The sequence below is a fragment of the Bufo bufo genome, chromosome 5 (genome assembly GCF_905171765.1).
Source record: "Bufo bufo chromosome 5, aBufBuf1.1, whole genome shotgun sequence".
NCBI classification, from domain to species: domain Eukaryota; kingdom Metazoa; phylum Chordata; class Amphibia; order Anura; family Bufonidae; genus Bufo; species Bufo bufo.
Genome location: NC_053393.1, coordinates 127,860,048 through 127,873,023, shown reverse-complemented (window position 1 = coordinate 127,873,023; position 12,976 = coordinate 127,860,048). Strand labels below are relative to the sequence as shown.

The 12,976-nt window shown below is 45.3% G+C and overlaps 1 protein-coding gene across 1 annotated transcript in view; it reads right to left on the bottom strand.

Moving 5' to 3' along the window:
- BPNT2 (3'(2'), 5'-bisphosphate nucleotidase 2) overlaps positions 1 to 5,698 on the bottom strand; it is a 33,599-nt gene extending 27,901 nt beyond the window's left edge. Inside the window, 2 exon segments of the mRNA XM_040432741.1 lie at positions 5,271 to 5,306; positions 5,308 to 5,698. Of these exon segments, the coding sequence (XP_040288675.1) occupies positions 5,271 to 5,306; positions 5,308 to 5,622 (351 nt within the window). The 5' untranslated portion in view covers positions 5,623 to 5,698.
- Between the last annotated feature and the right edge of the window lie 7,278 nt (positions 5,699 to 12,976).

Below are 12,976 nucleotides of genomic sequence, written 5' to 3'. Positions count from 1 at the left end.
AAAAAAGTATACATATTAGGTAACGCCGCATCCGTGACAACCTGGTCTATAAAAATATCACATTATCTAACCTGTCATATGAATGTTGTAAATAACAAAAAATAAAAACTGTGCCAAAACTGCTATTTCTTGTTATCTTACCTCACAAAAAGTGTAATATAGAGCAACCAAAAATCATATGTACCCTAAACTAGTACCAACAATACTGCCACCCTATCCCGTAGTTTCTAAAATGGGGTCACTTTTTTGGAGTTTCTACTCTAGGGGGCATCAGGGGGCTTCAAATGGGACATGGTGTCAAAAAAAAACAGTCCAGCAAAACCTGCCTTCCAAAAACGGTATGGCATTCCTTTCCTTCTGCGCCCTGCCGTGTGCCCGTACATATAGGGTGTTTCTGTAAACTACAGAATCAGGGCCATAAATATTGAGTTTGGTTTGGCTGTTAACCCTTGCTTTGTAACTGGAAAAAATAATTAAAATGGAAAATCCATTATTCTTGTGGAACACCTAAAGGGTTAACAAAGTTTGTAAATCAGTTTTGAATACCTTGAGGGGTGTAGTTTATAGAAGGGGGTCATTTTTGGGTGGTTTCTATTATGTAAGCCTTGCAAAGTGACTTCAGACCAGAACTGGTCGCTAAAAATTGGTTTTGAAAATTCAAGATTTGCTTCTATAACATCTAAGCCTTGTAACATCCCAAAAAATAAATATCATTCCCAAAATGATCCAACATGAAGTAGACATATGGGGAATGTAAAGTAATAACTATTTTTGGAGGTATACTATGTATTATGAAGTAGAGAAATTGAAACTTGGAAATTTTGTAAAAATTATTGGTGAATTTGGTATTTTTTTATAAATAAAATATTTTTTTTTTTACTTCATTTACCATTTACCAGTGTCATGAAGTACAATATGTGACGAAGAAACATTCTCAGAATGGCATGGATAAGTCAAAGCGTTTTAATGTTATCAGCACTTAAAGTGACACTGGTCAGATTTGCAAAAAATGGCCTGGTCCTTAGGTGAAATAGGGCTGAGTCCTTAAGGGGTTAAAGGGAACCTGTCACCAGGATTTTGTGTATAGAGGTTAGGACATGGGTTGCTAGATCGCCGCTAGCACATCCGCAAATACCCAGTCCCCATAGCTCTGGGTGCTTTTATTGTGTAAAAAAAAAAAAAAAATATTTGATACATATGCAAATTAACCAGAGATGAGTCCTGTCCCTGACTCATCTCACATACAGGACACAGTTTTTTTACACCATAAAAGCACACAGAGCTATGGGGACTGGGTATTGCGGAAGTGCTAGCGGCCATCTAGCAACCCATGTCCTCACCTCTATACACAAAATCCCGGTGACAGGTTCCCTTTAACCCCTTTACCGCATGTCACATACATGTACATGAGGGAATGCGTATAATTGCGAACAGATGCGACCCAAATTACGGACGTGTGAATGGACCTAAAACATGATTTCTTTCAAAAATGCTTTTATAGTGCAAAACTGAAATACATATTAGGTATCGCTGCGTCCGTAAAACCTGCTCAATAAAAATATCATTGATGTACCCCTCAGTTGAACGCTGTAAAAAAAAAATATTAAATTGTGCAAAACAGCCATTTTTTTGGTCACCTTGCCCAAAAAAAGTGTCATAATGAATTATAAAATAAATATACATATGTACCCAAAAACGGTAGCTCTTCCTGCAAAAAAAAAGAGCCCCTGCACAAGACGATCTGCAGAAAAATAAAAGAAATGTAGCTTTCAGAAAATGAAGACACAAAAACATTATTTTTGTTTTCAAAATGCTTTATTATGTAAAACTGAAACAACAACAAAAATACACATATTTGGTACTGTCGCATCCGTTTCAATCTGCTCTATAAAAGCAACACATAAACTATCCTGTCAGGAGAACTCCGTAAAAAAATAAAAATAAAAACTGTGCTGCAACAGCCATTTTTTGGTTGACTTGCCTCACAAAAGCGCAATATTGAGCAATAAAAAAAATCGTATGTACCCAAAATAGTACCAATAAAACTGTCACCTCATCCGTAGTTTACAAAATGGGGTCACTTATTGGGAGTTTCTACTCTAAGGGTGCATAAAGGGGTCTTCAAATGTGACATGGCAACTTAAAATTATCCCAGTGAAATCTGCCCTCCAAAACCCATATGGCGTTCCTTTCCTTCTGCGCCCTGCTGTGTACCCGTACAGCAGTTTACGACCACATATGGGGTGTTTCTGTAAACTGCAGATCAGGGTAATAAATATTGAGTTTTGTTTGGCTGTTACCTTGCTGTGTTATGGGGGGGGGAAAAAGATACAATTTGAAATTTCACCTTATTTTCCTTTCATTCTTGTGGAAAACCTAAAGGGTTAAAGTGTGTAAACCAGTTTTGAATAACTTGAAGGGTGTAGTTTCTAAAATGGGGTCATTTATGGGTGGTTTCTACTATGTAAGCCCTACAAAGTGACTTCATACTGAAGTGGTCCTAAAAAAATAAAATGACGTTTACAAAATGATGCAAACAAAGTAGACATCTGGGAAATGTACAGTAACAACTATTTTATGAGGGATCACAATCTGCTATAAAGCAGAGACATTCAAATTCTTCCACTTTTCTGTACATTTAAAAAAAAATAATTATAAATAAAAAGGTGAAACATATTGACTAAAATTTACCACTAACATGAAGTACGTCATGAGAAAACAATCTCAGAATCGCTTATATTAGGCCTCTTTCACACTTGCGTTGTCCGGATCCGTCGTGTACTCCATTTGCCGGAGGTGCCCGCCGATACGGAAAAACGAAAGTGAACTGAAAGCATTGAAGACGGAGCCGTCTTCAAATGCGTTCAGTGTTACTATGGCAGCCAGGACGCTATTAAAGTCCTGGTTGCCATAGTAGTAGTGGGGAGCGGGGGAGCAGTATACTTACCGTCCGTGCAGGTCCCGGGGCGCTCCAGAATGACGTCAGAGCGCCCCATGCGCATGGATGACGTGATCCATGCGACAAGTCATCCATGCACGTGGGGCGCCCTGACTCACTCTGAAGCGCCCCGGGAGCCGCACGGACGGTAAGTATACTGCTCCCCCGCTCCCCACTACACTTTACCATGCTAACAGGACTTTAGCGTCCCGGCAGCCATGGTAACCATTCAGAAAAAGCTAAACGTCGGATCCGGTAATGCGCCGAAACGACGTTTAGCTTAAGGCCGGATCCGGATTAATGCCTTTCAATGGCCATTAATTCCGGATCCGGCCTTGCGCAAGTGTTCAGGATTTTTGCCGGAGCAAAAAGCGCAGCATGCTGCGGTATTTTCTCCGGCCAAAAAACGTTCCGTTCCGGAACTGAAGACATCCTGATGCATCCTGAACGGATTTCTCTCCATTCAGAATGCATGGGGATAATCCTGATCAGGATTCATCCGGCATAGAGCCCCGACGACGGAACTCTATGCCGGAACCCAACAACGCAAGTGTGAAAGAGCCCCAAGTAAAAGCGTTCCCAGAGTTATTACCGCTATAAAGTGAAACATGTCAGATTAGCAGAATGGGTTGTAGAGGTGGAGCACCGCACACCGTGGTCACTGGTGCCAAAGACTTTAAGTCGTAGCCAAATAGTAGAGAATTGCGGCACAACAGTCTCTTATCTGCAGTAAATAATGTTTTATTGGTATTACATGATCCAGCGCCATTCCTGACAGGCAGCACATCATGATAATAGACCGCTGAAGAAGGCCTTCAAGGGCCGAAACGTCCGGTCACTATATCTATTGAATGTGATCACTTTAAATATCCTATGATATAACTGGATCATGAACGTTATGTGATGTAATACCAAGAAAAATATCATTAAAGGGGTATTCCCACCTTAGACAATGGGATATATCGCTAGGATATGCCCCCATTGTTTGACCGGTGCGGAGGGCGCAGCCAGCCTCCATTCATTTCTATAGAGCAGCCGAAAATAGCTGCGCGCTGGCTCGTCTATTTCCGTCGGCCCCATAGAGATGTATGGGAGCAGTGGCCGCGCAAGCGCGGTGCGCTCCCATTCACTTCAATGGGAGAGGCGGAGAGCTGCGCCTGGTGGTGGACCACAACTCTCCCCGCTCTGTCCTCCTTGTAGGTGCGGGTCCAGAGGTGGGACCCGCACCTATCGGACAATGGGGGCATATCCTAGCGATATGCCCCCATTGTCTAAGATGGGAATACTCCTTTAACTGCAGATAAAAGACTGTGTGTGCCGCAATTCTCTACTACTAGATTTGCAAAATGTGGCTTGGTCTTGAAGGGTTAAAGTCTTCACACGGGCTGACTGAACAGGCAATTATCAGGAACTATTTGCTTCTGATAATTTCCTGATCCTTAGTGGAGGTGAGAGCTGTTTAATTTCATGCATCTTCATGGAGATCATTGTTTGTGGGCAGCAGATCACTGGATTTTGTTGTCCGCATCAGCGATGATCAGTGGCAATTATCAGGAACGAGTGTTCCTAGGAATGCCCTTCCCCATAACTGCTCCCATCTATCGCTGTGTAAAGGGGTCTTTAGATAGAAAGTCAGTCTCGGACATTTAAATGTTCACGACCATCTGTTTTGAAGTCTGTAAACCGCGGCGGCGCAAAATACAGACACCTTCCATGTGCACATTGTTCTCAGTCCCATTAATAGAAATGGCTATTCTCGTCCACAAAATGGACCAGAATATGAAATGTTCTATACTTTGCCAATAGCATGACTTTTTTTTGGCGGACCCCTGGAAATGAATGGGTCCGTGGGCAATCCACAAAAAATGTGCACAAGGCCTATGTGGTTCAAACGACAATGTTTCCATTCATTAACTGACAGCAAGCAGAGGTTTTGAAATCTATATCAGAAAGTAAAATTTGTCACTATCCAGGTAATGTAGAATTGCTGACGGAAACCCCTGTGACATAAGTTACCCTGGAGGTGACATCACAAGGCCTAACATTTTTGGAAGCTAGGATACTTGTATGTAGCCATTGTACAGAATGTGGCACAGACAGCTCCACCTGCAGGCTATATGACAGGGACGCCAGCCAGCTCACATCACAGGGCCCCAGGGTACTGCAAGCTGCAAGGGCCACACATAGAAATGAAAGCAAGTGGATAACCAATCAGATCGCTACTCTCATAACTCGCGCTGTGGTTAGAAACATAAGAAGCGATCTGATTGGATGAGAGACCCGGCTTGCACCGCTACAGCCATGACGTCACCACGATCCTGTCCGCACTCACTTGTACCCCCGGGAAGGAGTTCTTGATCAGATTCGCCCATTTTCCGGTTAGACAGCAGGTCCCCGCGGGTCATCTTCTCGTCCGCGCCCTCCCGGGTCTTGCTCTTCGTGTTCTCGTTCAGCTTGTTGCTCTCCCGCACAGCCTTCACCTCTACACCGCCCAATTCTGCAGCCCGCACCGCACCGCCAGCAGCTCCCGCAGGTCCACCGTGTCCCCCGCCCGCTCCCCCAGGATGGAAGGCGGAGAAGCGCCAGGTGAGGAACCCCGAGTACACATGGTAGAGCACCCCCAGCCCGAGCAGACAGAACACCCCGATGCCCAAGGGGGACAGGCGGATGCCCATAGGCGCCATGTCAGTGCGGAGAGGCTGCGGCTTCTGCTGGCTCTATGACGTCACGGGCTCGGCGTCTGCGAGCTACGGCTTGTGTGTCACAGTATATCCGCGGGCGGTGCGCCGCCTAGAGGCCGCACAGCGCACTACATCCGGGTCATGGCAGCCGTGGACACGTCTCTCAGCAGCAGCACACGCTCCACTTACTGCTGCTGTATCTGCCGCCATTACTGCTGCAGCCAGGCTGTCCTGTGGTGGTTCTGGCATCGGGGGTAGGGGTGAGCGACCTGTGGAAGTTGGTTTCGGCTGAACTTCAGGTCAAAATTCAGGTTACGGACCCGAACTTCAACCCCATTGAAGTCAATGGGGACCCGAACTTCACTTTATTATTTTCCGGTATAACATGGTTATATCGGAAAATAATAGCATAATGACAGAATGCAAAAGACGGTGATGTCAATCGCGCACATCGCAGGTCCTGCTGAATGACGATAAAAAGGACTGCTGCAGCGCGATCAATGATGAGGTGAGGTTTTTTTTTTTTTCTAACCTATGCTATTATTTTCTGATATAGCCATGTTATAACGGAAAATAATAAAATCACCAGATCAGGGACTAAAGTGAAAAAGTCTGAGTACCCGAGCTCGCAAAGTTCGGGTTTGCTTATCGCTAATCAGGGGTCCTAATATTCAGTCATATGGGACCAGGGGGCAGATCTGTTCCAGAGTCTCAGCACCACGCGCCGTTCCTGCGCCTGTCAGCACTGAGGCCTCTGATTGGTACATCACATTTCTCATCCAGTGAAGCTGAGCACACAGCGCTGGAAACACCAGGCTCCACAAGACTCCTGACACCCCCGCCGATCGGCTTTGTAAAGAGGCTCACATGAGTGCTGCAGCCGCTCCCTAGGTCAGTGGAGTCGCGTTCATTGGTGACATGACCTAGTTGCAGCTCCGTTCCATTTAAAGTGAATGGGCCTGAGCTGCAATACCAAGCACAGCCACTATATAAGGTACGGCGCTGTGCTTGATTAGCTGTCAGCTCTCACCAGAACACCGCAGCCATCCTTGGCTGATGGCTGGGGATGGTCCTCCACTGATCAGATATTGATGACCTATCCTGAGGTTACCAGTATAGAATTTGTGGAAAAACTATTTAACCCCTTAACGCAGAACGCCGTACATGTACGGCAGGGGATGCATTGCCAGAATGCATTCCGCCGTACATGCACGGCTGGAAGATCGGGCTGGCACCGGAGCGGTGCGCGCCCGATCACTGCAGGGGTCCGGCAGTCCCTGGTAGCCGGGCCCCTGCTGTATCCGCTGGCATCGCTGTGGTTTGCATTGGGTGAGTGAGCGCATCGAGTCCCCGCGCTGCTGTGGCATGGACCCGATGTGTGACAAGGCAGCCAGATGCCATGCAGAGGCTGCCCAATGCCCTACACGGCATCTGGACCTGCCTTCTACGGGTGCACAGGAGATCCAGCATCAGGCGGGGTCTCCTAGGCAACCTGTTTGTGTACTACTCACTGTAGTACCCGAACAGGCAATGCATTACAATACAGCCCCTTTCCCCTGATTTTCTAATAAAAAATTGAAAAAAAAGAAAAAATGCGCATATTAGGTATCGCCGAGTCCATGACGAACGGCTCTATAAATATATCACATGATCCACCCCGTCCGATAGACACCATAAAAAATAAAAACTGTGTAAAAAAACACCAAGCGATCAAAAATAGTACCAATCTAACCGTCACCTCATCCTGCAAAAAATGAGCCCCTACATAGGGCAATTGTCCAAAAAATAAAAAAAACTATAGCTCTCAGACTATGGAGACACTAAAACATGATATTTTTTGTGTTTCAGAAATGCTTTTATTGTGTTAAATGTAAAAAAAAAAAAAGTATACATATTAGGTATCGCCGCGTCCGTAAACACCTGCTCTATAAAAATACCACATGACCTAACACCTCAGGTGAACACCGTATAAAAAAAAAAAAAAGCTGTTTCAAAAAAGCAATTTTTGTCACCAAAAAGTGTAATAGGAAGCGATCAAGAAGTGATATGCACCCCAAAATTGTACCAATCAAACCGGCATCTCATCCCGCAAAAATCATATCCTACCCAAGATAATCGCCCAAAAACTGAAAAAACTATGGCTCTCAGACTTGGAGATACTAAAACATGATATTTTTTTTTTGTTTAAAAAATGAAATCATTGTGTAAAACTTACATAAATAATAAAAAAAAGTATATATGTTAGGTATCGACGCATCCGTAATAACCTGCTCTATAAAAATATCACATGACCTAACCCCTCAGGTGAATACCATTAAAAAAAAAAGTGTAATAGCAAGCGATCAAAAAGTCATACGCACCCCAAAATAGTGCCAATCAAACCGTTATCTCACCCTGAAAAAAAATGAGCGTGTACACAAGACTGTCGCCTAAAAAATACTAAAACTATGGCTTTCAGAATGTGGAGACACTCAATAATAATTTTTAAATTTTTTAAATGCTTTATCTAAAACAAACAACCAAAAAAGTAGTCATATTTGGTATTGTCGCATCCGTGACAACCTGCTCTATAAAATACCACATGATCTAACCTGTCAGATGAATGTTGTAAGTAACAAAAAATAAAAACGGTGCCAAAACAGCTATTTCTTGTTACCTTGCCTCACAAAAAGTGTAATATAGAGCAACCAAAAATCATATGTACCCTAAACTAGTACCAACAATACTGCCACCCTATCCCGTAGTTTCTAAAATGGGGTCACTTTTTTGGAGTTTCTACTCGAAGGGGGGCATCAGGGGGGCTTCAAATGGGACATGGTGCTAAAAAACCAGTCCAGCAAAATCTGCCTTCCAAAAACCGTATGGCATTCCTTTCCTTCTGCGCCCTGCCGTGTGCCCGTACAGCAGTTTACAACCACATATGGGGTGTTTCTGTGAACTACAGAATCAGAGCCATAAATATTGAGTTTTGTTTGGCTGTTAACCCTTGCTTTACACTAGGGATGTCCTGATACCAGTATCGGTATCGGGGCCGATACCGGACATTTGCACGAGTACTTGTACTCGTGCAAATGTCGCTGATACCTAATGGCCGTGATGCGGTCCCATGTCCCAGATCAGCGGTGCGGTGTGTCCCATCTTCACTTCCGGGCGGCAGTGTCCGCTGCTCCCAGCAGATCAGCGTGGGGAGGGCAGCGTGTCCCAAGCTGATGCGGTTGCCTAGCACTGGGAGGAAGTTAAAGCCACTTCCTCCCAGTACTCTGGTGCAACTGCATGGCCAGGATTGCAGCAGGCCAGGTGGTATGGTGCATGAAATGGAGGAGAAATTCAGTTAATTCTCTCCATTTTTAATGTTAAAACAGATAAACAGTGAATAATAAAATAAGGTGTGGGGGGATGGGCATATAATAGTGATCCTCAACCAGTGTGCCTCCTCCTGTTGCAAAACTACACCTCCCAGAAGGCTGGGAGTTGTAGTTTTGCAACAGCTGGTGGCACAGTGGTTTGGGAAACACTGTATATATGCCCATTTATTAACCCTTGTACAAAGAAAAAGTAAAGCAGTTGTCCATAGCAACCAAATTCCTGCTTTAATTTTTTCATTGCTATCAGCAATCTGCACCGCTGTTTCTTTGTACAAGGTTTGATAAATCTCCCCTATGACTAAATTAAATTGGAATTTGTTGTAAAAACATTACCACACCATAATTGGTATCGGTAATTGGTATCGGTGAGTACTTAATAAAAGTATCGGTACTCGTACTCTGTCTTAAAAAAATGGTATCGGGACATCCCTATTTGTAACTGGGAAAAAAATTATTAAAATGGAAAATCTGCCAAAAAAGTTAAATTTGAAATGTTATCTCTATTTTTCCATTAATGTTGTGAAACACCTAAAGGGTTAACAAAGTTTGTAAAATCAGTTTTGAATACCTTGAGGGGTGTAGTTTGTAAAAATGGGGTCATTTAGGGGTGTTATATGATGTAAGCCTCGCAAAGTGACTTCAGACCTGACCTGGTCCTGAAAAAGTGGGTTTTAGAAATTTTCTGAAACATTTCAAGATTTGCTTCTAAATTTCTAAGCCTTGTAATGTCCCCCAAAAAATAAAATATCATTCACAAAATGATCCAAACATGAAGTAGACATATGGGGAATGTAAAGTAATAACTATTTTTTGAGGTATTACTATGTATTATAGAAGTAGAGAAATAGAAACTTGGAAACTTGCTAATTTTTCCAAATTTTGGGTAAATTTGGATTTTTTTTTATAATAAAAATTTTTTTTTTTTACTTCATTTTAAGTGTCATGAAGTACAATATGTGACGAAAAAACAATCTCACACATAAAGTGACACTGGTCAGATTTGCAAAAAATGAGCCCGGTCCTTAAAGCGAACCTGTCACTATGATTTTGGCATAGAGCTGGGGACATGGGCTGCTAGATGGCCACTAGCACATCTGCAATACCCAGTCCCCATAGCTCTCTGCGCTTTTATTGTGTTTAAAAAACAGTTTTGAGTGATATGCAAATTACCTGAAATGATCCAGTAGCCGGAGATGAGTCAAGCCGGAAAGGAGCCCAGCACCGCCCCGCGTCCTCCGATTCTCCTCCTTGCCGGCTGACGTCACAGAGCTGGAGAGCGCCGAAATCTCGCGATGCGCGAGCTAGCGCATGCGCAGTGTCGGCATCATGTTCATTCCCTGTGCTGGCATCAGCACAGGGAACGAACTACGCATGCGCTAGCTCGCGCATCGCGAGATTTCGGCGCTCCAGCTCTGTGACGTCAGCCGGCAAGGAGGAGAATCGGAGGACGCGGGGCGGTGCTGGGCTTCTTTCCGGCTTGACTCATCTCCGGCTACAGGACTCATATCAGGTCATTTGCATATCACTCAAAACTGTTTTTTAACACAATAAAAGCGCAGAGAGCTGTGGGACCTGGGTACTGCAGATGTGCTAGTGGCCATCTAGCAGCCCATGTCCCCAGCTCTATGCGCAAAATCATGGTGACAGGTTCCCTTTAACGCTGCGTTCACACCTGAGCATACGGGATGAAGCGCTCTGTATGCGCGTTTACAATCGCGGCTCCGGAACAAGCGAACGCCCATTGTCGCGCGTTCCCGGAAGTCTATGTACGGGAACGCGTGACAAGATGCCCCAAAGAAGCTCCTGTACTTCTTGGGGCGTCAGGCGGTTTACAGCGCGATCATACGCGCTGTAAAACGCTCAGGTGAGAACCATGCCGATAGGTAAGCATTGGTTTTTGCTTGTTGGAACTCGCTGTAAAACGAAGCTGCTGCCAGGAGTCCGCAGCGCCTCAGGCTGAGCCTAGTGTGCAGGCGCGGGATCTGGCAGAGGGACAGGTAGGATTGCGGAGGCAGCGCTGAGCTGTAGAAGGTGGCGCAGAAGACAGGGAAGCCGGCACCGGGCGGCGAGGGGTGCAGCCGGCCACCCTTTATTAACGGACCTCCCCTTGGGCACATTAAGTGAGTGATTGACAGGTTATAAAAACCAGTTTTTTGGGCAAATAGAGCCACAGTGAAGTTTAATAAGGCCAGCTTAGGACTCTTATTACTCAGGACATAAGCATATTTTTAAGTTATAGGGGTAAAATCTCATGACAGAATCCCTTTAAGGTGAAAATGAGCCCGGTCCTTAAGGGGTTAAATGAATGCCTACAGTGGCGTAGCTAGAACTGACTGGGGCCCTCACCCTCACTTTCTTAAAATAAAACCTTTGAAAATAACAATTTGTATTGCCAGGTCAGGGAGGGCATTCTTTGATATGAAGCAGGGGCCCGGGCACATACCTGACAAATTTGAATAAAAGAAACTAGGGTTGTTGCGGGTATCGAAATTTCGATACCCAATCGATACTTTTGTCCCGGTATCGATACGATACCGGGATTTCCGTTTTTTTCGATACTGGGCTGCGCTTCTGCGCAGTCTAGTATCTCTGAACATGAGCGCGCTGCTATCGGCGCGCTCATGTTCTCTCTCAGCAGCACGGGGAGAAGGAAGCTGTCCTCCCTCCCCCTGTGCTGCTGCCGCTGCCACCAATGAGAAGAGAGGGGCGGAGGAGGGGCGGCAATGAGAAGAGAGGGGCGGAGGAGGGGCGGCCATGAGAAGAGAGGGGGTGGAGGAGGGGCGGCAATGAGAAGAGAGGGGCGGAGGAGGGGCGGGCGCACTGCGCCACCAATGATAGGATTACTATCGGAGCGATGGGAGGAGACATCAGCTTCACTAGTGGGCGTTCCTTCTTCCTGCGCTGCGATTGGACAGCGCTACAGCCAGGGAGAAGGAACGCCCACTAGTGAAGCTGATGTCTCCTCCCATCGCTCCGATAGTAATCAGCAGCATGTGGAGCAGGAGAGGAGACAGTAATGGGGCACTGCGGGCGAACGGAGCGGCGCCCAGGACTAAATGGTGAGTGCTGAGACATCGCTGGGCGCCGCTCTGTGTGGCCTAATAGTGAAAGTCTGGACTCATATACAGTAGTCTTTAACACATACAGGAGGCGGGTGCCGGCAGCAGAATCGCATTGCCGGCACCCTGCCCCTGACAGGGAGCTGCGATCAGCGGCAGTTAACTGCCGCTGATCTGCTAGTACCCGCCTCCTGTATAAAGGGGTAAAATCATTGGTGGTGCAGTGTGCCCCCCCCCTCAATCCCCCCATCCCATTAAAATCATTGGTGGCACAGTGCGCCGGCCCCTCTCAGCCCTCCAGTATTAAAATCATTGGTGGCAGTGGCCACAGGGACCTCTCCACTCCCCCTCATTGGTGGTGCAGTGGCAGCTTCTGATCGGAGCCCCAGCTGTGTAAGCCTGGGGCTCCGATCGGTTACCATGGCAGCCAGGAAGCCCTGGTTGCCATGGTAACATCCCTGATGCTGTGTGCACAAAGCACAGAGCAGCAGGGACAGTGTGGAGTCCTATTCACCCTGATAGAGATCTATCAGGGTGAATAGGAAAAGGGATGAAAGATCCCAGGTTCTAGCCCCTAAGGGGGGAAATAGTTATTAAATAAAAAGTGAAAAAAAAAAAAACACTAAAATATGAAGTATAAATCACCCCCCTTTTCCCAATTTCACATATAAAATATATAAATAAACATATTACATCGCCACGTCAGAAAAGTCCAAACTATTAAAATATAAAAAAAAAATCTAGGTGGTGAATGCCGGAACAGAAAAAATAAAATAAAAACTGCGCGATTCGCCATTTTTAAAAATGAGGAATGCACGTGGCTTTTTTTGTTTATTTTTTTTGCGTGGTATCGAATGGTATCGAGTATCGCAATACTTTTTCATGGTATCGAAACCGAATCAAAAATTTGGTATCGCAACAACTCTAAAAGAA